The sequence below is a fragment of the Penicillium taxi genome, assembly GCF_028828555.1.
Source record: "Penicillium taxi strain IBT 34144 chromosome Unknown utg000005l_segment0_segment0, whole genome shotgun sequence".
Lineage (NCBI taxonomy): Eukaryota > Fungi > Ascomycota > Eurotiomycetes > Eurotiales > Aspergillaceae > Penicillium > Penicillium taxi.
In genome coordinates, this window is record NW_026643207.1 from 2,669,775 (window position 1) to 2,690,200 (window position 20,426).

A 20,426-nucleotide genomic window follows, 5' to 3' on the forward strand; every position below is an offset into this window, starting at 1 on the left:
TCTTCTATAGCAAATCAGAATGTCATCTGGGCACAAGCCACTCGCATCACCTAAACCCCCATGCACCAATCACACCTTCATATTGGTTCTTCGCAGCCACGGCGCTAACTTTTGGAGATGTCTTTCATGGTAATGGGGTTTTCTAGCTGTTTCATAGTCTGCACTGTGATGGAATCAATGTACAAATAAACTAAAATAAAATTAATGCTAAAATCCTTCTAATATGTAAGGAACTCCACGGAAGCTCCCGAATCACCAAATCATTCACTCTCTTTTCCCTTGATTTCACTTGCCCAGGAGGCAATCATTCTTTTTCCTTCTCCTCGCTTCATTCATTTATTTTTTTTATCCGGGGATTGGAACTGAGCTTTGAAGTGCGTATTTTACTGATTCTACGGATTCTATTGCTTAATCTATTGATTTATATGCTCTTGACAACTCAACTGACAGGTATAGAATGTTACATAAGCTCGTCTCGGTTGTACTTCTCGGCTTACTAGCGCCCTCGACCTGGGCCGTCCCGGTCCATGCTGCCCCAGCTCATGGGCATTTCCATCGACCTTCTTCAATCATGCATCGCTCAACCTCAACCTCATCTGGTGAAAAGCTGGTCTTTTGCCATTTCATGGTATGAACTGAGAACTTGAACAACTTCCCCGTATTTCATGTTAATATCTTGTAGGTTGGAATCGTGAGCAATCGCAAGAGCTCCGCAGACTATGATGATGACATGATCCGCGCAAAAGATGCTGGCATCGATGCTTTTGCTTTAAACATTGGAACCGACTCCTACTCTGATAACCAGCTGGAATATGCCTATACTTCCGCTGCTAAAAATGGAATGAAAGTGTTTCTGTCTTTCGACTTCAACTGGTGGTCCACCAGCGAGGGAAGTGCCGTCGGTACCAAGATCAAGAAGTATGCCAGTGAGTCCGCTCAGCTCATGGTTGATGGCAAAGTTTTTGTTTCTTCTTTTTCGGGCGATGGTGTCGATGTCGATGCCATGGTCTCCTCGGCTGGCCAAGAACTCTTCTTCGCCCCGAACTTCCATCCTGGAGAGGGCAATTTTGATAACGTTGATGCCGCTTTCAATTGGATGGGGTGGCCGAGCAACGGCAATAACAAGGCCCCTTCAGCAGGCAAAGATATTTCCGTGATCGCTGGTGACACTTCCTACGCTAGTGCTCTAAGCGGCAAGCCTTATATCGCACGTAAGATCTCCATATCCACAGCTAATGTGATAAGAAACTAAGAAAGCACTATAGCGGTCTCGGCATGGTTCTCTACCCACTTTGGCGATGAGGTCTCTTACAGCAAGAACTGGGTGTTCCCATCGGACTTGCTCTGGTATAACCGTTGGCGAGAGGTTCTCACTCTGCAGCCTCGATTTGTAGAGATTATTACCTGGAACGATTATGGAGAGTCGCACTATATTGGTCCACTGTCATCGCCTCATACTGATGATGGCGCGTCTAAATGGGTTATGGATATGTAAGTCACCTAACTACACCTGACTGAATGCTCAATACTGATACTCAAATTAGGCCACACGGAGGTTGGTTGGAAATGGCCAAGCCATTCATATCCGCCTACAAGGCCGGCAGTCTAGATGCAGGCCAATACATTACCGAAGAGAAGCTGGTCTATTGGTACCGTCCCTCGCCCCGAAACACCGACTGCGACGCAACCGACACGACAATGGGAGCTGCAGACAACTCCAGCGGTAACTACTTCCAGGGAAGGCCGGACGGATGGGAGACGATGAACGATGAGATCTTTGTTGTCTCGCTGCTCAAGGAACCCGCACAACTCTTGGTGAAATCAGGCAGTCATGAGAAGACTTTCTTGGCACCGGCTGGTATTGCTGCTTTCTCAGTGCCCATGGGTGTCGGTAAACAAAGTTTCTCGGTCACCAGATCTGGCGAGACTGTGTTGTCGGGAACTAGCATGAGAGATATTGTTACTTCTTGCCAGGCCGGTATCTACAACTTCAACGCCTATGTTGGAGTGCTGCCTGCCCCAGAGACTATTGACGAGCTTCTGCCTGAGGGATATGCTTCGCTAACAGTTGGGTTGAAAACGAAGTGTCCCATTAACACTCTGAGTGCGGTCTCCGGCGTGCCAACTGCCGTTGCGGTACCAACTACTGTCAGTGCTACTGCCAGTGCTATTCCCAATACCATTTCCAGTGCTAGTGCCAGTGCCAGTACCAGTACCGATACCGGTGCTAGTATCGATGTCGGCGCCAGCGTTGGTTTCAGTGTTGGTTACACTGTCGGCGCTAGTGCTGCTGCTACTGTCGCTGCTACTGCCGCTGCTACTCCCAGCGCCATTGCAGTCCCCAGTGCTAAATATAGCACCAACACCGGTGTCAGCGCCACCAAAGAACATTCCTCTCCAGCCAGCACTATTGATGATGATTCCTGCGGCTGTCATTGTTTCTGAGCCTCTGAGGCAATTTAGACAATCCAAAATCCAAAATAGAGAGATCAATTCCGCTATCATTGATAAATTGAATGCAATAGGATGATCATAATATGTCCCTAATTGTAAGATAGATCACAAAGTAAGCAAAATGAAAGTATGTTAGATATACGTACTATTGGGTCAAATTTAGTCAGAGTTGTTTTCGTTATCTTGGGATCCTCCTATTCTTTATCGCTCACCGACTCTATGGAATCACATCATGCGAGGTCGAACTGCGCTTTGTTTCTTTGACCCAATGCTGTCCGTCCAGATGGAATCGACATTCCTGTTAGGCTAGGCTCATGCTGACAATGGCTTGAGCCGATTTCCCCGAACATTTAATGCCTCAAGTTCCGTGCACCATCCCCTATTGTCTAAAGTTCAAGTATCTCCCGATTCCCTCATTTTCTCCTTCAATTCTTCTCCTCATTCCTATTCCTAAAGCATAAATGGCACGCATCAAACGGGGCGTTTTTTCTTGGGAGGATGTGCTCGCTCAGCGGTACCAGAGTCAGTTGTACCAACTCCAATACCCGCCAATGACTCTATCCGAAAAAATGATAGATCATCCAGGGTAGAGCTTAGGCTAATATCCAGGTCTTACTCTTGTGCATTTGGTAGCCGACAAGCCTGCTCCCCTCCCGCGCTCCCGCCGCATTGCAGAAGTCAAATCACAGACGCAGATACAACTCCAGTGCCAACTACTGACGCGCCTCTCGCCTGAACTCCGGCTGATGATATGGGAGTACGTACAAGGTGGTCACCGTCTACATATTATCCAGCGTAGTCGCCGGCGACTCGGTCATGTAGTGTGTCCGGTCAACGATCATGAGATATGCAAAATTTGTCAGGGCGGGGGAATTTCCCAGCCCGCGAAAGTGGGGGATCTGCGCGACTCTCGTGGCAATGGTATACTGCTAGGACTAGCATTGACATGCCGACAAATGTTTGGACATATACTTTTCCCTTACAACCTCACAGTACTGACAGTATGGAAGATATCACGAATCTATACATCTCCTCTACACACTCAACACCTTTGAATTCAGTAACCCCTGGTCTCTACCCTACCTCCGCCCAACAATCCTAGCTGACCATTGGAACTGCATCCAAAATGTCGAGCTCCGCTGGTCGTTTCACGGCCATTGGCTCCCGACCAAAGACCCCGTGCGTGCAGTATACGTCTCCGCAGGACGGGTGCAGTGGCACGAAACCTGTCACGCCCTCGCTAGTCTACCTGCATTGAAGACTTTCGTGTTGGTCCTGGGAAGTCGCTGGTTCAGTGAGCCTGTGGAGAGACTGCCTGTGTTTCTTGACCCGCTGAGCGCGCTGCATATTTCGTCATCGCCATCGTCATCGCCATTGCGGAACAAGGGCTGGATCAGTCGGATTGGACCGGGTCCAGGCTCGAAGGGTAAGCCGGCAGCACGTTTTGTGGAATCCAGTTCGGACGAGGAATCGTCGAGTTTAGACTCGAGTAGCTCGTCGGATTCGGAGACCAGTCTTCCTTCCTGCTCGTTCGCGCGTGCATCGTGGGAACTTAGACTACAGGGTCAGTCGTATGGGATGCCTGAGTTGAGTCGAGTAAGTGTTGATCTGCGGCGGAGGGGGATCGACTGTTGCATTTCCTATAGCTCGGGTTGAATGGAATCTTCTAGCGTTGCTGCTATGTATGCACATACCATATTGCCCTGCTACCTGGATATCTGCCAATGCCAATTTTCATCTCTTCTAACCTTGGACGGCTTCGAGGTTGTTTCTAGGCGGTTTCCCCCTTCGTATTTTACCTATAAGTTAAGAGTCCATGTGTATAGGCACTGTTTTCCAAGGCTATACTTCACCAAGTCGGATGCATTATACTCTGTTTCGAATTCCTAGCTGAGCTAAGAGGGTACCAACTACGGATACAAATGGCCTATTGATTTAATTGAACAATAAGGTGATAACCTCACGTTTAGGCGCTGATTAAATATGAAATCATGGAAGTACGTACAAAAATGCTAGATTCCATATAAAGACCCACATAGAACCATGGAATCTACAACTAAAAATAGACTCGGACCCCATTCAACCCGTGCCTGAATTGCACGCAGCAACTGAAATAAGAGTCAGAACGCTTGACATAATGTCATCTCAGGAGAAAACTTTGTCTCCAGTATATTGGGCATAGCGGGAATTTTTGTCAATGCGTAAATTATAACTGAGGATTGGTTTTTGGGTACAAAAGCTTAGTATTTCAGTGTGCGGTAGATGATTTGTAATGTTCATAGGGTCATTTCTTACGGAGAGCTTGATGCATAAAATAATAGATGGTATTGAAAGTGGGATAGATCCTCGTATAGAATAAGAATAGAAGGTGAAGAAATTGGATAGCAAGCCCTAAGCCAAGGGAGAAGGACATGGAAGGTAAAATGGAACCCCAATTAAGAAAGAAACCATTACTGGCAGAAGAAAAATAAAAGAAGCTATGCCCAAGCCAAATGCCATGCGAATAGGAAGAAATGAAAACCGATTATTTGTAGACCCGTGAGAATGCAAAATGCGTTGGAATCACTTCCTCGACGGCTGTTGTATCCAAAAAATGGAGAGAAAAAAGAATAAGAAGGAAAGATGATCGTGACAAGTGTCGATAGGTCATGTGGGGTATAAAATTTGTGATTGATGGATAATCGGTGTTTGTTTTTGTGCTCAGCATTTTTTTTTATTGCGAGTCAACTTTGGGATCGCGGTCGCGCCTCGGTGTCTGAACTGAACCCACGGCGTTATTTCACGCCGACGCGGGGAGATCCAGCGCGACAGTCATGCCCTCTGATCGGTCTAAGGGTGGTCACATCGCCGGAGATGCGATCATTCCCATGACTGGAGTCTAGTAGATCAGATTGGGTGGGTGTGTGTGTGTGTGTCGATTTGATACAATCGTTTTTTTTTTGTTTCTTCAAAATCCCAAGGGACAAAAGAAAGGAGAGGATGAAAGGTTCCGTTTGTAGGGCTTACCGCCCAGGAGACCGGTCAGGCCCTGACTGGCCATGTCCTCTGGCAGTGAGCCATTCCGCAGAAACCTCCTGGCGAGCTTCGGCGTGTTTCTGTTGCTCGCCCTGGAGACTGCTTGGGAATAGGTTTTTCATCTCTGTGGCGAGAGCAGAGGCAGTGTAGCCCTGCAACTCCCGTTCTTCACGTTCGTCCTCCTTGATCAAGCGGGCGTGATCCGACTTGGACATGTTTTCGCGGCGCTTTCGTCTAACCTCGCAAATCGACCAGAGAACAACTTCTTCGGGCGCACGGGTGCGTGGCTTTCCATTCCGGGCAAAGTTGCGTACGTAGCGGCGAGTGACGTCGGTCGCTCCCTCAATGGAGAAGGCAATGCAGTAGGAAATCTTCCAGCGCCATCCTTCAGTGTAGAGACGAGGCTGATCCCATGCTTCCTCGCAGGCATCCACATGCACCCATCGTTTGTTATGGTCAGAGTACACCTCTGTCCAGACATGGTCCTCTGAGTTCCATACCCAGCGAACGCGGGCCCCGACCGCACGGCAGAACATACTGAAGCAGTTGGCCCATTCTCCCACACGGCCTCGCCGTGTCTGTAGCAATTGCCACACATCTGAGTATCGGGGGAATCGTTCGTAGGCACCGCAACTCGGTGCTGAACATCGGTAAAGCTCGACACGGGTGGCGCTGCGGGCCGTTTCATCAGGGCTTGGGGGCGTCATGCCCTGGGAAATTGTGGGCATGTGGCATCTGGAGCATGGGGGGTTGTTGACAAATTGGAAGAAGGATCGCTTGAACCATCTGTAAAATAAGGGTTAATATAGGCGAGAGAGGGGGTGAAGAAAGTGGCATGGCTATTGGAATCTAGAGCACCCTGTACGAACCTCAATAATGCTCGAATAACACAATCCTGGTATCCCCAGTCCGGCTTCTCTCCTAGACTGGCGGCTTTCGCCTGCATAATTTGGCTCTCCTCCTCTGCTTCCGAGTACAACCGATCGAGTGGAATGATTGAAAGGGCATCGTCCAATAGACCTGGATTTTCGTATTTCGTGGGAGTCACGGATAGAACATTTAAAAAGTTAAAGAATGTGGTAGAGGTAGCATCCTGGGGAGGCGATGGCATGATGGGAAGGCCACGAAGTGTAGGCTTTGATGCTGATTGTGTAGTTGGTTGTTGTGCTGAAGCTCTCAAGGGAGGAGGCGGAGGTGCTCTTGAGGGTGGTGGGATTGAATAGTTGGGGTTTGAATTAGCGACCGGAGCAGGTGAGCCAGTTCGAGATCTGGATTGTTGAAGTTGATTAAATCGTCTGTTGCGCATTAATTGTTCGAACTCGCGACTGAGTGTTGAGGCATCGTAGCTGTTGTCCGAGGCAGGTGCCTGATGATGTCTGTCCGCCATGGTCTTTTTTCTCAAGTCAGGCAGACTCTAAATTCTGTGGATGTGAACCCAGAGAAGCTGGATGGGATGAGATGAACTGGAAGGTTGAAAGGGAGGATAAGGGGATTGGAAAAGATGTAGGGGAGGGGGCCCGTTTCCGAAGTTCGTTACGCGGCTCGATAGGGTAGGATACGTATTTACTGAGAAGGCGTGCGTAAGCCCTTAAAAAGCCAAGAAAAAGGACATTACTCCATGGTTTTTGAACACGTCAATCTCCACAGAAAATAAATATTAAGCTATTTTTTAAAATATTGTTATTTTCAAATAAGTATTACTGAGATGGAGAATGCAACAGTAGTGGAGGGAATATAGGCCTTGAAAAATGGTCAAGTCAAAATGGTCCAAATGGTAAAGATTACGCGCGTTCACTTGTAAATTTTATTCATTTTGTTCCGCCACGCAAGCGTCCGTCTTGGCATCGGACTAGGCCTTTTCGACTCCATCCTTTGTCATCGCATCTTACTCTCACATTTTACTTCATATACATGTTTATCTATATTGTTTGATTGGCAGCTCAATACCTAGTCACTACTAATCTGGTAGTTATACCATATTTACACAGTACTTTACACAGTTAGTGATTACTATATCATACCCTTCCAAGGGTTTCCAGATTCATCATTCATTGGACCCTGAAAAATCCATGGCTCGCGCATTTTCAACATTCCAAACAGAGTAACTGCACAGGTGGCAGTGTCTATCATGACGATATCAATATATCATACCTCAATCCAGATTCAATATGATAACTATACCGCCAAGTTCGATAGATGAAACAAACTTGAAATCTTCCAAATCTTCCAAGTCTTGTACTTTGAGTTATATAACTCTGATTATATAGAAAAGGCTTAGCCCTCAGTTTCATGCTTTGGTCTTCACCCTGAGTTCGGGGAATTTGCCCACATTATCTTGTACTTGATTGGTCCTAAATTTGTGCTAACCTATCTAGGCAGCAGCTTCATCTTCGAACCTTGGAATATCTCTTGTGGCGCCATATCTAATTGGGTAGTATTACGTGCTAATATCAGACTTCATGTTCGAACAACTGCACGGGCATGTACTCTGTGCCCTATGCATCGAGCCAAGAGTGACGATGTACAGGTCATTCGCGTCCAATATATTTTGAATTACTAGTTTCCAAGATTATTGGAGATGGACGATTCTTGGATTTTTCTTTTTCAGATCCACTTCAAGACTTACAACGCGTTAGCTTTACACCTCCGCGTCACCCTTGACTCCACTTCCTCCATGTTTTCAAGCCTTCCAAGGTTGAACGGTCGAACGGTTGAACTTTGTGTTGGCTACAAAATCAGGACTGAATTGCGTACATCGAAACACAAATAACTCAGCAGACATGGTCTTTTATGTCTATAGCATTCTAGACAGAGGACTGCTAGTTTTAATTTGAGGGAAATACTGCTTACATAGTATAATCCTTTCTCCACTATGGATAGCCCTTACGGACACAATGTCCAAACAAGGGTTAGCATCCTGCCCTATGGACCTCGCATCTTCTTAGTACAAATACCCCATCTCCACCTATGAACATGTCCATATACCTAGATGATGAAGGCTAAGTTAATTAAAGTAAATATTTACCTACGTAGTGAATAGTTGTCAACTATATGTCTAAATATGAGTCTAAGGTTTTTACTCCGCATTTCCACCTTCTCCTTCAGGTGTCAATCATATTTCAATCCCCCGCTTTCTTCTTCATTCTCCTTCTCTTCCTTCTCATTACTTCCCATCGCTCTGACCATATTAACTTCTATGTTTTCCATTGAACCCAAAAGCAAGAGCGTGCTCTAGAATAGACGCCGATTACCAACTATCCAACCTTGGAATGTTCTCTTCACCTTGGAAGGACTATCCCCATCAGGCAATACTACAAATCAACTGCATTGGGAAACCCCGGAGAAGCACGGTCTTTAGGGTAACGCCAGGCTGTAACATCCCCGAGAAACTTGTGGCGGGGTAGGAAGATCCGAGTTAATCCTACGGTTCCGAAGCTGCATGGTGTTGTTATAGGATATAACTAAGTCGCTCAATGTGAGATGTTAACTGATCTTATCAGCCAACCGGAAGTTTTAGGATGCGTTCTATATACATCTGGCTATTCACCACTCACTATTTCCAATTTTCGCTTTCCAAATACAATGAATCTACCTATTTAACCGAATGACCCATTAACTAGGACGCAGTTGCCTCGGCTGATACTGCGAATTCCTTTTCTTCTCAACTTCTGAATTCTTTTCTCTCCACGAACTCAACCTTGTCCATCTTCATTTCTCCTCCTAGGTTCCCCGTGATGACGGTGTTCATTGCCTCTCTGTGAGTTTAGACCCAATAGACCCGAATACCTAATCTTTAATCCCGAAACTAACACGATATCCAGGTTTCTTCCTTACACTATTGACTTCCAGTCAACTGACGTTGTGAGAAGACGACGACGCCGCAAATCGTCGCAAAGTTATGCTGCCCACGATGGCTCGGGTCCTCTACCCATCACTGGACGTGATATTCGCAAGTCGCGCCTCAGATCTGGCAGTCTGTCCCTGACACCCGGAGCTGCGACAGAGCATGAGAAGATCTTCAAGGCTTACGCATCGCATATGGCAGGAGAGATTCCTATTGCAGATGATCCCAGTGGACCCGGTCCTAATGAACCGCGCGACGTGCGGTGGGGTCGCAGTCGCAAATTCAACCAGCCTCGTTCAAAAGCAATGGCCCACCCTCAGCCATCTCTTCTGACCCTTCCACGTGAACCTCGGGAGTCTACTTTTCTGAATGGTGACGGTACACAAAGCTCGTCCGACCCCGATCATTGCAGCCCTACCGCAATTCTTTCCACTGTAGACTGGGTAGTGAAGGCCGCTGAACAAGGACATGGTGGTCTGCAGAATGCCATCCACGCGGCCGAAGACGTTGGTATCCTTGAAGATACCATGTGGGTTGGAACCTTGGGCATGCCCACCGACTCCCTGACCGAAACCACTAGAAGTCTTATCAGTGAGACTTTGAAGGACGATTATGAATCGCTCACTGTGTTCGTGGGCGATAGTGAGTTCGAGGGCCACTTCTCGCACTTCTGCCGCTCAGTACTCTGGCCTGCTCTCCACTACCAGATGCAAGAGACCCCTCGACACACTGAGTACGAGGACTACTCTTGGAAACAGTACCTCAAAGTGAATGAGGCTTTCGCCAACAGTATTGTCACTCACTGGTGTCCAGGAGATACCGTCTGGATCCACGACTACCACCTCTTAGCGCTGCCTGGTCTACTTCGAAAGATGTTGCCCGAAGCCGAGATTGGATTCTTTCTGCACACACCGTTTCCTTCATCGGAGATCTTTCGCTGCTTGACTCCGCGCAATGCCTTGCTCGACGGTCTTCTTGGTGCTGATCTGATTGCATTCCAGACGGACGAGTACTGTCAGCACTTTATCAACACCTGCAGTAAGCTTCAAAGACTCCAAGTCTCGCTTGATGTAGTACATGCTGGTAGTCGATTCGTTCATGTGAAGAGCATTCCTTTAGGGATTGATTATCAGTCACTCAACGTGTTGCGTCATTCTGTTGAAGTCAAGGACTGGATTCCAACCATCATGGAGAAGTATATGGGCAAGCGATTGATTGTGGCTCGGGACCGACTTGATTCTCCAGGTGGCATCAAGCAGAAGCTTCTAGCGTTTGAAATCTTTCTTGAAAGCTACCCAAAGTGGCGTGAGAATGTAGGAATAAGGCAAAAAAAAAAGAGCTCAAGGTGATACTGATCCATTTCAAACAGGTCGTCTTGATCCAGATCGCATCGTCGGCAACAGAAATTCCTGAATTAGAAGCTCAGGTATCAAAGATCACAATGCGAATCAACTCCCATTACTCAACACTCACACACTCGCCCCTCGTCTTACTCCAACAAGACATCAGTTATTCCCAGCTCCTCGCTCTACTCAACGTGGCCGAGATCTTCATGACCACCAACCTCCGCGAAGGAATGAACCTGACTAGCCACGACTTCATCCACTGCCAAGACGGCGAGCTCACCTCTCAAAAGCATGGCTCCCTCATTTTAAGCGAGTTCACAGGTAGTGCATCCATCTTCCATGGCTATGAGCTGCTCGTCAATCCATGGGACTACAAGCAATGCGCCGACGCTATCAATGCAGCCTTGGAAATGTCTCCAGCGCACAGAGAGCGCAACTGGAAGTTCCTACTCAAGCGCAAGGCTCCTCATACTGCAATTGCCTGGTACTCTTCCCTTCAAAATGCCCTCACGAACGCTCATAACGCGAATAAACTTGACGAAATTTACCTCGATTAAATTACCTTCCTCTGTTAATCCCGCACATACCAAATTCACGAGCATCATTACCTCGACTACATGCATTCGACCCCCCTTTAATCATTCTTAGGTCACACAATACCCCTCTTCTTTGGACTTCCGCCTTTTTTGAAGACAGTGCGCTCTTCTTCTGACATTCTCTCAATTTTCGAGACTTCACATAGGGAACAGCTCATCTTTATCGTTTCATTCCTTTTGTTAGGACTATTATTAGTGTCTCTTACTCTCCCAAGTATTACTTGATCTTCATTCCATCTAGCATAAGTACGTGTACATCACGCTCTCATTGGAACTAACGAGGATTGGCTAGTCATTGACTAAATAGGTAACTCACTTTCCAACTAGACGAGGTAAACCTACAGAAATGGAAACGACTATTGAAACAAGATGGTACAATAGTTTACAGTTTTTTTTTTTTTTTTTTTTTGTAACCTAGCAATTTCAAACCTCCAAAATAATAATAAAATATCTCATAGTAAGCACCTGCAGTATGCCACGTACTGTAACAAACGAAACACTCCAGCAAAATTGAAGTAAGAATATAACCCCGGCAACAATGCATCCTAAACAGGATTCATGTTGCACCCGGAAGAATATGAGAACAGGAACATTACAGCCACAAAGTCTTTTGGATGTAGAAGAACGTTAATCGGTCCAAGAATTCGAATAAAAGTTGAAAGAACATCCACCCGACAAGGTCACAGGGTATCAGTTCGAAGATGAGAGCGAAAAAGGAGATAATGAGATAGAGCAGGCTGATGAGCCAAGCAGATAGGGATATTGGAAAATGGTGAATCAAGACCGTGAAAGTTGGAAATAGCGTGTGAATCGTGATCGGAAGCAAAACTGTGGTTGTTTAGGCCCCAGTCGGACCAGCGCCATCCTTTGATGTTGATGCTGAATCGGTACTGGCTGAAATCAAAGTCGGGGCGATGCGGCGTTTCTTCGGCTGTTGGGCCTTGCTCTCCTGTTTTTCAGGTTCGCTAAAAGACGATGCGTCCCGTTTTCCTAAAACGGGCGCTGGGACGCCGGCTCCACTCTGTGAGGGGGTTGACAAGGGGGTTTGCGGGGGTGTGGTCAGCGGTAGCGTTGCAAGGTTCGCTGAGTGTGTTGCAGTCACTGAAGGGACGGATCCGAGTGTCGGTGTAGGGTTGTTCACTACCTGCTGGGAGGACTGAGTTGTGACTGAGCAAACTGAGCTGGAGCGCGCAGGACTAGCTGGCGGGGCCTGTGATGGGGTTGGTGCCGCCGGTCCCGTGCCTGCAGGTGCAAAGGTTGGCTTAACGGGAGATTGCAGAGATGTCGCGGCCGAGCTGGGTGGGTTGGTGGTAACAGAGTTCGGTCCAGTCACTCCTTTGTAAATTTGACCTAGCTCCTCAGGTGCGAATGCAAGGGTTGAACAGAACCCATCGGTGGAGCTCATAATCAAGGTCAGGCCATCAGTTGACCTATATGCGGTTAATTTCTGGTTCAAAAGTACTATGCGTTAAAGCAAGGATGGAGACCTACCAAGTCAGATCGGTAAAAGTGGCAAAGTGTAAGTTGCTCACAATACACAGGGGAGTCTGTTGCTGAGTATCATATACTAAAACAGCATCTTGTGTGGCTACAGCATAGACCATGCGGTATGGAAGCGCAAATGCAGCTACAGACAGGTTTTGACTGCTAGAATCGCTGTTGTTGGTGGTGGATGTTGGAGGGTCCATGGGTGGCTGGCTTGTGGACGATACTTGTGGAGCAACAATAGATTCTGGCAGAGGCGGGAACATTTCCTCACCAAAGGAAGTATCCAGTGTGATCCTCTTAGCGGGCTGGTAACCCGATTTCAGCGTGTAAAATATCGGAGAGCATTTGACAGCAACCGACGGTTTCTTGTGACCTGGAAGATGAGCAATGGGGGGCTTATTGAAGCCGCCTCTGGTGTAAATGTAGACAGTGTTAATTACTTCGTCAATTGTCTTCGAGGGATCATTGGGAGAAATATGAGTGGTCTTAAATTGTCCTGCCGGAGTGAACAGCATACTCCCATCAGGTGCAAAGGTCAATCGTCGGAAGAACGAAGTGAAGGTTTCGTTGGCATATAAGCTTGCGTTCTTCACACCCATTCCAAAGAGATTTGGGGAAGAGGCCTCCATAGGCTTTACAGCCGGCAAGGGTAGAGAAGGAGCAGGAGACGCCGAGCGTCGAAGTGACGGAGACGAACCAAACGACGAACGCCGGCTGTGAGAAACTGGAGGAGGATCCATAGGAAGGTGGAATGCCATAGGAGTCCCGGGAGTAGATGGAGCGGGTGAAGCAATTGAAAGGTTGTTGCGGCCCGTTAGATCTGGGGGAGCAGGACTGCTAGATATGATACGTCTGGCTGGCATGTCCATTTTGATGATTTTACCATGAGGTGTCAAAGTGAACTGGCCATCCTTGGTCTTTAAATTGTAGATGTGGACCGATCGATCCGATGACTGAGTCGCAACAAATTCATTAAGCGGATCCCAGGCCACACCTTGGACATAGTGAGAATGCTCTGCGATCTGTCGCACCATTTGACCTGTAGAAATCAATTAGTATAATGGCAACAAGATTGGATATAAATTTAGAAGGTCAGATTAGCCACGGACCATTTTGAGCATTGTAAATTCGAGCAATATTATCCATGCTGCCAGTCATGATAAAGACTCCATCGGGGGACCAGGCCAAATCATAGATTTCAGCACCTGACGAGCGACACATGTGCTTTACTCGCCAGGTCTCTTTGTCATCTGATCGATCTTCGCCCAGCGTATTCTGTAGTTGGAGCTCCGATGGTACCCAAAGCAAGACATTGCCGTCATCTCCGGCAGATGCAAGCATCTCACCTACACGTAAGTCAGATTATCACCCCGTTGAACGGAGCAGAAGATGGCGTACCTTTCGGGGAAAACCGAACCACATTGACAGCTTGTGTATGTTTGATCAGAGTACTCAAATACGTAACTTTGCGTTCGTCGCCGGTGGATTCAACCTTCCAGAGCTATAGAACTGGATTAGACAAGAATTATTTGGAACGGTAGGATCGGACGAAGGGAGATGCGGAGACGTACTCGAACGTTGTTGTCACTGAAAGATTCAAATTAGCCAAATTTCACAACATGACATTCATCAATCGGACTTACTTTCCAGCCGTTGCCAGGCGACCCTTGCCATTGGGGTCAAAATGGACGGAATAGATGGGGGCATGTTCATTATGCCATGAAATGAGCAGCGGAGAGACCTTCATGGTGAGCACAGCTGCTCAGTGAGCGAGTCTCGGGGGTTTGCCTATCCCACGAAAAAGATGTTTGGGATGATTTTCGTAAAGTAGGCACAAATAGTCTAACGGCTCAGGTTTCTCAGGGTTCTCAGGTTTGGCGTAATGGGGGAGGGGTTCAGGTCGGATAAGGTGGGTAGAAGGGTAGTATGAGGGGGAAAGAGAAGTAGTGTAAGTAGAAAGAGCGAAGCAGTTAAGAAGTAGAAGGGAAGGTTGGGAAAGAGAGAGGGAGAAAAGGAAGAGTAAAAGTGAGAAGTGAGTTCTTAACGATGATGCTTCGATTGTTTGCCGGGAACTTGAACGCGACCGAAAATGGTTTCCTGCCGATTAGATAGAATACGGCACAACAGGGAAGTTCAAGGTCACTTAATTTCCATATTTTCAATTTTGTATAGTTCTTGATTCCTCGTTACTGATTGTGTGACATTCATAGTTATAGGCAACCTTAATTGATACCTAGGTACAAATGCAAAGATTAATTGAGGATATAAGAGGTCCTTAAAATATCATAGCATAGGTCCCGGCCTTGAGATAAAAGTCTCCAAAACGCCGTTGCTTTTAAATCATATAGAGCAGAAGATAAATCGTATATAATACAGGTTCTCGAACAGCTACGACATCCATTTCCCAAGTGTCTTGCCGAACATGCTTACAGCCTTTTCTCTTCTCTTCTCGCGCGCATCCTCCTGGGATTTCATGAAGGGACTGGCCTCTTCGGCGTAGAGTGTATGCTGCTTTAACTGAGCATTGTGAGCTCGAATCTCCAGCTCTCGTTCATGTGGTGTGAGCTTGTGCAGCGCCTTAGAGGGCTTGAACCCTTCTGGGATAGCCTCGCCACCTGGAATCTCAAGGGTAGAACTTGATTTGGGCTGAGCTACCGGAGTCTTTGTTTGTTCGGTCTGGAAGAGCGATTGAAGGGGTGGTGGCTCAACACCAGCTGCCTTAGCCTCCTCTACGCGCTTCTCGTAGTCTAGCATTTGATGATAGAGCTTGTCGGCGTGCAACTGAATTCGCTCCTCTTTCTCGGCGTCATACTCGAAGGTTGAGGCGTAGCCAAGGGCTTGGAGGAATTTCTGATTTGATGTTAGCATTTGACCAAGAAGATCTAGATGGGAAACTCACACTCTGGGTTGTAAAGCATCGGGAGAAGGTGGCATTCTCCGCTGCGCACATTGTCAAGCGAGACTCGATTTGCTTTTTCCAGTTACCAGTTTGGAAGCAGAAGGTCAAATCCTCGTGCTCCAAGGCACAGTTCTCCATTGCTGCCCGCTGCACTGTATCCCCACGAGCCTTGAACTTTTCGATCACCCGCTCTGCTCCGTGAACTCCGTTGCTTTCATCAGCATTTGCGGTGGGATTATAGGTCTTCCACAGATCAGCATAGCGACCATCTTGAAAAAGCGACTGAGGGGGGACTTTGGGCTTCGAGGGATCGGTCTCTGACTCGGATGGCGTTGTAGAGGTTGGTTGCTTCACATCAGGCGCAGGCACATATTTGTCGGGAGTCTCTTGTTTGAGGTATTCTCGGAGACTAGGGTCGAGCTCCTTGACGGGATCATTTTGGCTGCTACCCCAGAACCAACCCATTGTGAATGGTTCTTGAGTAATATCAAGGTGAGAGCGTGGGTAATTGATTTATTCAGGACGCTGCGGAGAAGTTCGGTCAAAAATGGATCGACCCCGATAGTTGGCCCGACCGGTTGTCTTCTTCCATCATCAACACGACGCGTCTTTTTTGACGCCGTTCCTCCACTATGGCTTCTAGTATGTATATTTCATCGACAGAAATGGTAAAATCGTTACTAATTACTGATTCATAGCGCGAGAGGAGCGGCTGCAGATGCGACAGCGCGGAGCTGGGTACGCGTTCTACCCCGCGAAACATAACATGAGAACTGAGAGTTTGGAGCTGATGTGCGATATAGGCGCAAGATCAAAGATGTAGACTTTGGATTCTCATTCGGCGCTGCGGCACCTGGCCCCTCAGCCTCTGCTGGGCTTTCTCTATTTCCCGAACCAGAGAAAGCTTCGCAAACACGACCCGCGCCGAAGGTCGCGACACCACCGCGTGCCAATGCCTCTTCGCAGGTCGAATCTCACTTGACATCGTTTTCCCAGCGTACACCAAGAAGTGCGCGCAACAACCTTCCACCGCGTCCCTCGCCTTATGATTTACCATCAGATGACAGGCCTGGAGAACCGCGCAGCAACAAACGGAGACGAATCGGTGAATGCAAAGCCTAAGGCCATTTCTTGTGACATACCTACTAATAAAACTTGAATCATTCAGAAAATACAGCATATACATTGTCGCGAAATACCGCAGACTCTCAGGGTAGCGAACCGAAAACTGTGCCAAATGGCAACACAGATACTACCGAGGCACCAGCAAGCCACACCGCCGAAGTTCTGACTGCTCCAGATGCATCCCTAATAGCAGCTGAAACTCTCGCGCTTCAACCTCAGCTATTGCTTTTCCCATATTCCCAACCCAACGAACAAGCGCAGATCGAACCCCTCGAGACCAACGCCACGGTCACAGAGACTAGGGCACCTGCTCTCTTTGGGACAGAGCCACAGATATCAGAACAGGATGTAGCATCATATACTTCTCCAATACCGACTGCGGAGGTTGCTGCATCTGATAACGCACCAAAGTCCCCATCAGATGAAAATCAAGCTACCGTCGAATCTACAGTACCCCCAACCAGGCTACGAAAAAGTCAATCGCCACGAATCGCAAAAGCAACACAATCAACCAAAGCACGGATGCTTAAAAAAGATCTGAGAACCTCCGCCTCCCCAATTTCCTTGAAAGTCGTTAAGCAAAAAGTCAACGAGTCGAGGACCAAGGCCAAAAGCCAGGGTGGTTCAGTCGATTCTGGAGCTAGAGGCGATCCCGAGTCATATCAGTCGACTTCGGGGCCATCTCGGACAAACAAGAGTCGGGATGTTGAAGAACGACATCCGTCAAAATCACATGCCGTGGAAGAATCGATAGCTGCGGAGATTGAACGCAATGAATTGGACACTGTACAACCAGAGAAAGCGTCAAAACCCAAAAGTGGTCGCGGTAGGCTGTCACTTGCTGGTAAACATACTGGGACCATTGAGGCTGAAAGTCAGAAAGAGAATCAAGTGAACCCCGCGGATATTATAGTTGAATCGCCAGCCGGACCTCCTCGTCGGGGTCGCAAGGCGAAGAAAGCAGTGGGACCAGAGCCTGGGCCAGAATCACCTCAAGAGCCGGAAGCAGAGTTGCAGCTGGATTCTGCAAAGGCTGGCCGTGGGAGGTCTAAAAAGAAAGACAAGAGTTCAGTGACAGCGCACGAGCCTGAACCTGAACCGCCGATAGAGTCTAACCTTCCGAAATCTCGCGGTAGGTCGAAGAAAAACAAGCGGGCTGCAGTCGAAGAGCCCGAAGCCAACGCTGAAGCCGAAGTTGAAGTCGAAGTCGAGCCAGAAACGCAGGCAGGACCTGTTTCCAAGGCTCGTGGAAGATCTGGAAAGAAATCAAAGAGTGCATCAACTTCCGAGTCCATATCGAGGACTGAGCCTGTGGAAGAACAACCAGAGGGCGAGAGTAATAAGGAGACGCGATCTCAGCGTAAGCCCAGAGACAGACAGCCTCGTGGAGAAACCGTTCCCGTCACAGTCCATCGGTTGGCCAATGCATCTGCTTTGAGTGCCATATATAACTCTGCAGGCTCCGGTGACGAGGGAGAGGAATCTGCCGATGAAATATCAACCCGCCAGAAGACAAAGTTGCCCAATCGTGGTGGTGTCAATCCAGCAGATGTGCTTGGGCAGATATGTCGTGAAACCCTGGAGAAGACGCTCACAACGCTTCAGGACGGGATTGCTAAAGAGGCCAACCCTACACGGCGTGCCGAATGGACGCGCAAGCGGAAGGCCGTTGAAGCCTTTGGCTCGGAGCTCGACAGCCGTTTACTTGACCTGAGCGAGATGCTAGACAGCAACTTCATGTTGGGCATGCAGCTAAAGAAATCCAAGCGAGATATGATGGATCTCCGGACTCATTTGTTTCAAGTACGACGGGAACGAGAGAATATAGCTCTACAGATGGATGCAGTACGGGCCAAGCACATGGAAGAGGAAAAAGCGAAAACGGTGAGTTTCTCTTATTCAGTTATATCCTTTCTTGTCCGAAATTAATCAACCATATAGGCACGCAACACCATCAACCATTCTCTCCACAGCCTTGAATTGGCATTGGATCGCCGCCAGAACAATGCTCCACTTAGTGCGAACCCTTCGACCACAGAAATCGAGTTTATGCTCCGCTCTCTGGCTGACGATGTGAGCTCCCAAGCGCCAGGGTCTCAAGGTGGTCTTCTGAGTCAAATTCGTGCCTTTAATGCGCAGCTTGAAAGCACGGCGCGTCGTCTAGAAAGCTGATTCAACTGAAGAGCTTATGTATTTGTAATTCATGATACCATTATGCACATCATGGCATGATAGGGCTTTCAAAGATTTGTCAGCCAGATTATGAAGCCGGGCCTCCTGTTGCCCCGTATCCGAAACGGGTTCCAAAGTTCGATATGTCCTAGTGTCGGCCCTCGCTACACGAGAGCCTCTAATGAAGTATCATTTGTGTACTAGCGTCACCCCACCTGCTTAACAATCATAAATCTCAGATAACTAGTTATAAGAACAGTTAGATACTCGTCGTATGTGGTTTCTTATTTCAATTGACTCCATCTCTTCACCTCGATATCATCCCCTATAATATAAAAAAACTTGTTTCAAAATGACCAAGCTTTTCGAACCTCTCCGTGTCGGACGCGTCGAGCTCAAGAACCGTATTGTTCTGGCCCCATTGACCCGGTTCCGCAACGATGATGAGCACATCCCACTGCCCTTTGTAAAGGAGTACTACGCCCAGCGCGGCTCATCACCGGGCACCCTCCTCATCTCTGAAGCCGCACTGATCACTCCCCGCGCCGGAGGATACGCCAACGTTCCAATAATCCACAACGATGCCCAGATCGCTGCGTGGAAGGAAGTCACCAACGCCGTACACGCTAAGGGTTCTTACATCTATATGCAACTATGGGCCTTGGGCCGTGCTGCCAACCCCGAGCAGCTGAAGAAGGAAGGCGATTTCGACGTCGTATCCAGCAGCGCAACCCCTATATCTTCCGACAGCCCTGTCCCGCGTGCCCTGACCGAGACCGAGATCGAAGAGTGGATCGCTGACTACGCACAGGCCGCGCGCAATGCCATCGCTGCCGGCTTTGACGGTGTTGAAATCCACGGCGCGAACGGATATCTGATTGATCAGTTCATCCAGGATACATGCAACAAGCGCACTGATCGCTGGGGCGGCAGTGTTGAAAACCGCTCCCGCTTTGCGCTCGAGGTTACTCGCGCCGTTGTTGAGGCTGTCGGTGCCGACCGTACTAGTATCCGCCTGAGTCCCTTCAGTCCCTTCCAGGGCATGAAGATGGAAGACCCCTACCCGACTTTCACATACTTGGCAGAGGAGTTGAGCAAGTTCAAGCTTGCCTACACACATCTTGTTGAGCCGCGTGTTGCCGGTTTTGACATTATTGAGACCCCCAACTCCCTGGACTTCTTCTTGAAGGCCTACAAGAAAGCCAGCCCTGTTATTTTCGCTGGCGGATTCAGTTCTGACTCGGCGCGCGAGGCTGTTGATAAGCAGTACAGTGAGTATGATACTCTCGTTGCCTTTGGTCGGGCTTACATTTCCAACCCCGATCTGCCATTCCGCGTCCAGGAGAACGTGAAATTCCTTGACTATGACCGTAATACTTTCTACCTTCCCAAGGACCCCAAGGGATATACCGATTATGAGTTCAGTGATGAGTTCAAGGCCAAGTTTGTTGCTGTTGCCGCCTGATCAAGGGTTGTGTGATATAATC

At 48.1% G+C, this 20,426-nt stretch overlaps 8 protein-coding genes across 8 annotated transcripts; 5 read left to right on the forward strand and 3 right to left on the reverse strand.

The window, feature by feature from the left end:
* Positions 1-571: 571 nt before the first annotated feature.
* Positions 572-2,445, forward strand: N7495_008321 (glycoside hydrolase family 71 protein; the record flags this gene model as incomplete). The annotated part of the gene is made up of 4 exons (XM_057210972.1): positions 572-628; positions 683-1,211; positions 1,266-1,491; positions 1,545-2,445. 4 exons carry the CDS (start codon positions 572-574, stop codon positions 2,443-2,445), a joined length of 1,713 nt encoding a protein of 570 aa, XP_057060515.1.
* A 470-nt stretch (positions 2,446-2,915) lies between these two features.
* N7495_008322 (uncharacterized protein) lies at positions 2,916-4,124 on the forward strand (the record flags this gene model as incomplete). Its single annotated transcript, XM_057210973.1, has 4 exons — positions 2,916-2,976; positions 3,064-3,412; positions 3,465-4,050; positions 4,101-4,124. 4 exons carry the CDS (start codon positions 2,916-2,918, stop codon positions 4,122-4,124), a joined length of 1,020 nt encoding a protein of 339 aa, XP_057060516.1.
* A 1,338-nt stretch (positions 4,125-5,462) lies between these two features.
* Positions 5,463-6,856, reverse strand: png1 (peptide-N4-(N-acetyl-beta-glucosaminyl)asparagine amidase; the record flags this gene model as incomplete). Its single annotated transcript, XM_057210974.1, has 2 exons — positions 5,463-6,255; positions 6,339-6,856. Coding segments are annotated over 2 exons (1,311 nt in total), but the record flags the coding sequence as incomplete, so codon positions are not given.
* A 2,347-nt stretch (positions 6,857-9,203) lies between these two features.
* Positions 9,204-11,216, forward strand: N7495_008324 (trehalose-6-phosphate synthase; the record flags this gene model as incomplete). Its single annotated transcript, XM_057210975.1, has 3 exons — positions 9,204-9,226; positions 9,291-10,626; positions 10,683-11,216. 3 exons carry the CDS (start codon positions 9,204-9,206, stop codon positions 11,214-11,216), a joined length of 1,893 nt encoding a protein of 630 aa, XP_057060518.1.
* An 877-nt stretch (positions 11,217-12,093) lies between these two features.
* On the reverse strand, positions 12,094-14,490 carry N7495_008325 (uncharacterized protein; the record flags this gene model as incomplete). The annotated part of the gene is made up of 6 exons (XM_057210976.1): positions 12,094-12,685; positions 12,747-13,782; positions 13,853-14,089; positions 14,142-14,244; positions 14,315-14,330; positions 14,387-14,490. 6 exons carry the CDS (start codon positions 14,488-14,490, stop codon positions 12,094-12,096), a joined length of 2,088 nt encoding a protein of 695 aa, XP_057060519.1.
* A 641-nt stretch (positions 14,491-15,131) lies between these two features.
* N7495_008326 (uncharacterized protein) lies at positions 15,132-16,107 on the reverse strand (the record flags this gene model as incomplete). Its single annotated transcript, XM_057210977.1, has 2 exons — positions 15,132-15,593; positions 15,643-16,107. The coding sequence occupies 2 exons, from the start codon at positions 16,105-16,107 to the stop codon at positions 15,132-15,134; spliced, it is 927 nt and encodes a 308-aa protein (XP_057060520.1).
* A 167-nt stretch (positions 16,108-16,274) lies between these two features.
* Positions 16,275-18,939, forward strand: N7495_008327 (uncharacterized protein; the record flags this gene model as incomplete). The annotated part of the gene is made up of 5 exons (XM_057210978.1): positions 16,275-16,284; positions 16,341-16,380; positions 16,446-16,747; positions 16,811-18,651; positions 18,709-18,939. 5 exons carry the CDS (start codon positions 16,275-16,277, stop codon positions 18,937-18,939), a joined length of 2,424 nt encoding a protein of 807 aa, XP_057060521.1.
* Positions 18,940-19,291: 352 nt separating this feature from the next.
* On the forward strand, positions 19,292-20,404 carry N7495_008328 (alkene reductase; the record flags this gene model as incomplete). The annotated part of the gene is made up of 1 exon (XM_057210979.1): positions 19,292-20,404. One exon carries the CDS (start codon positions 19,292-19,294, stop codon positions 20,402-20,404), a length of 1,113 nt encoding a protein of 370 aa, XP_057060522.1.
* Positions 20,405-20,426: the final 22 nt, after the last annotated feature.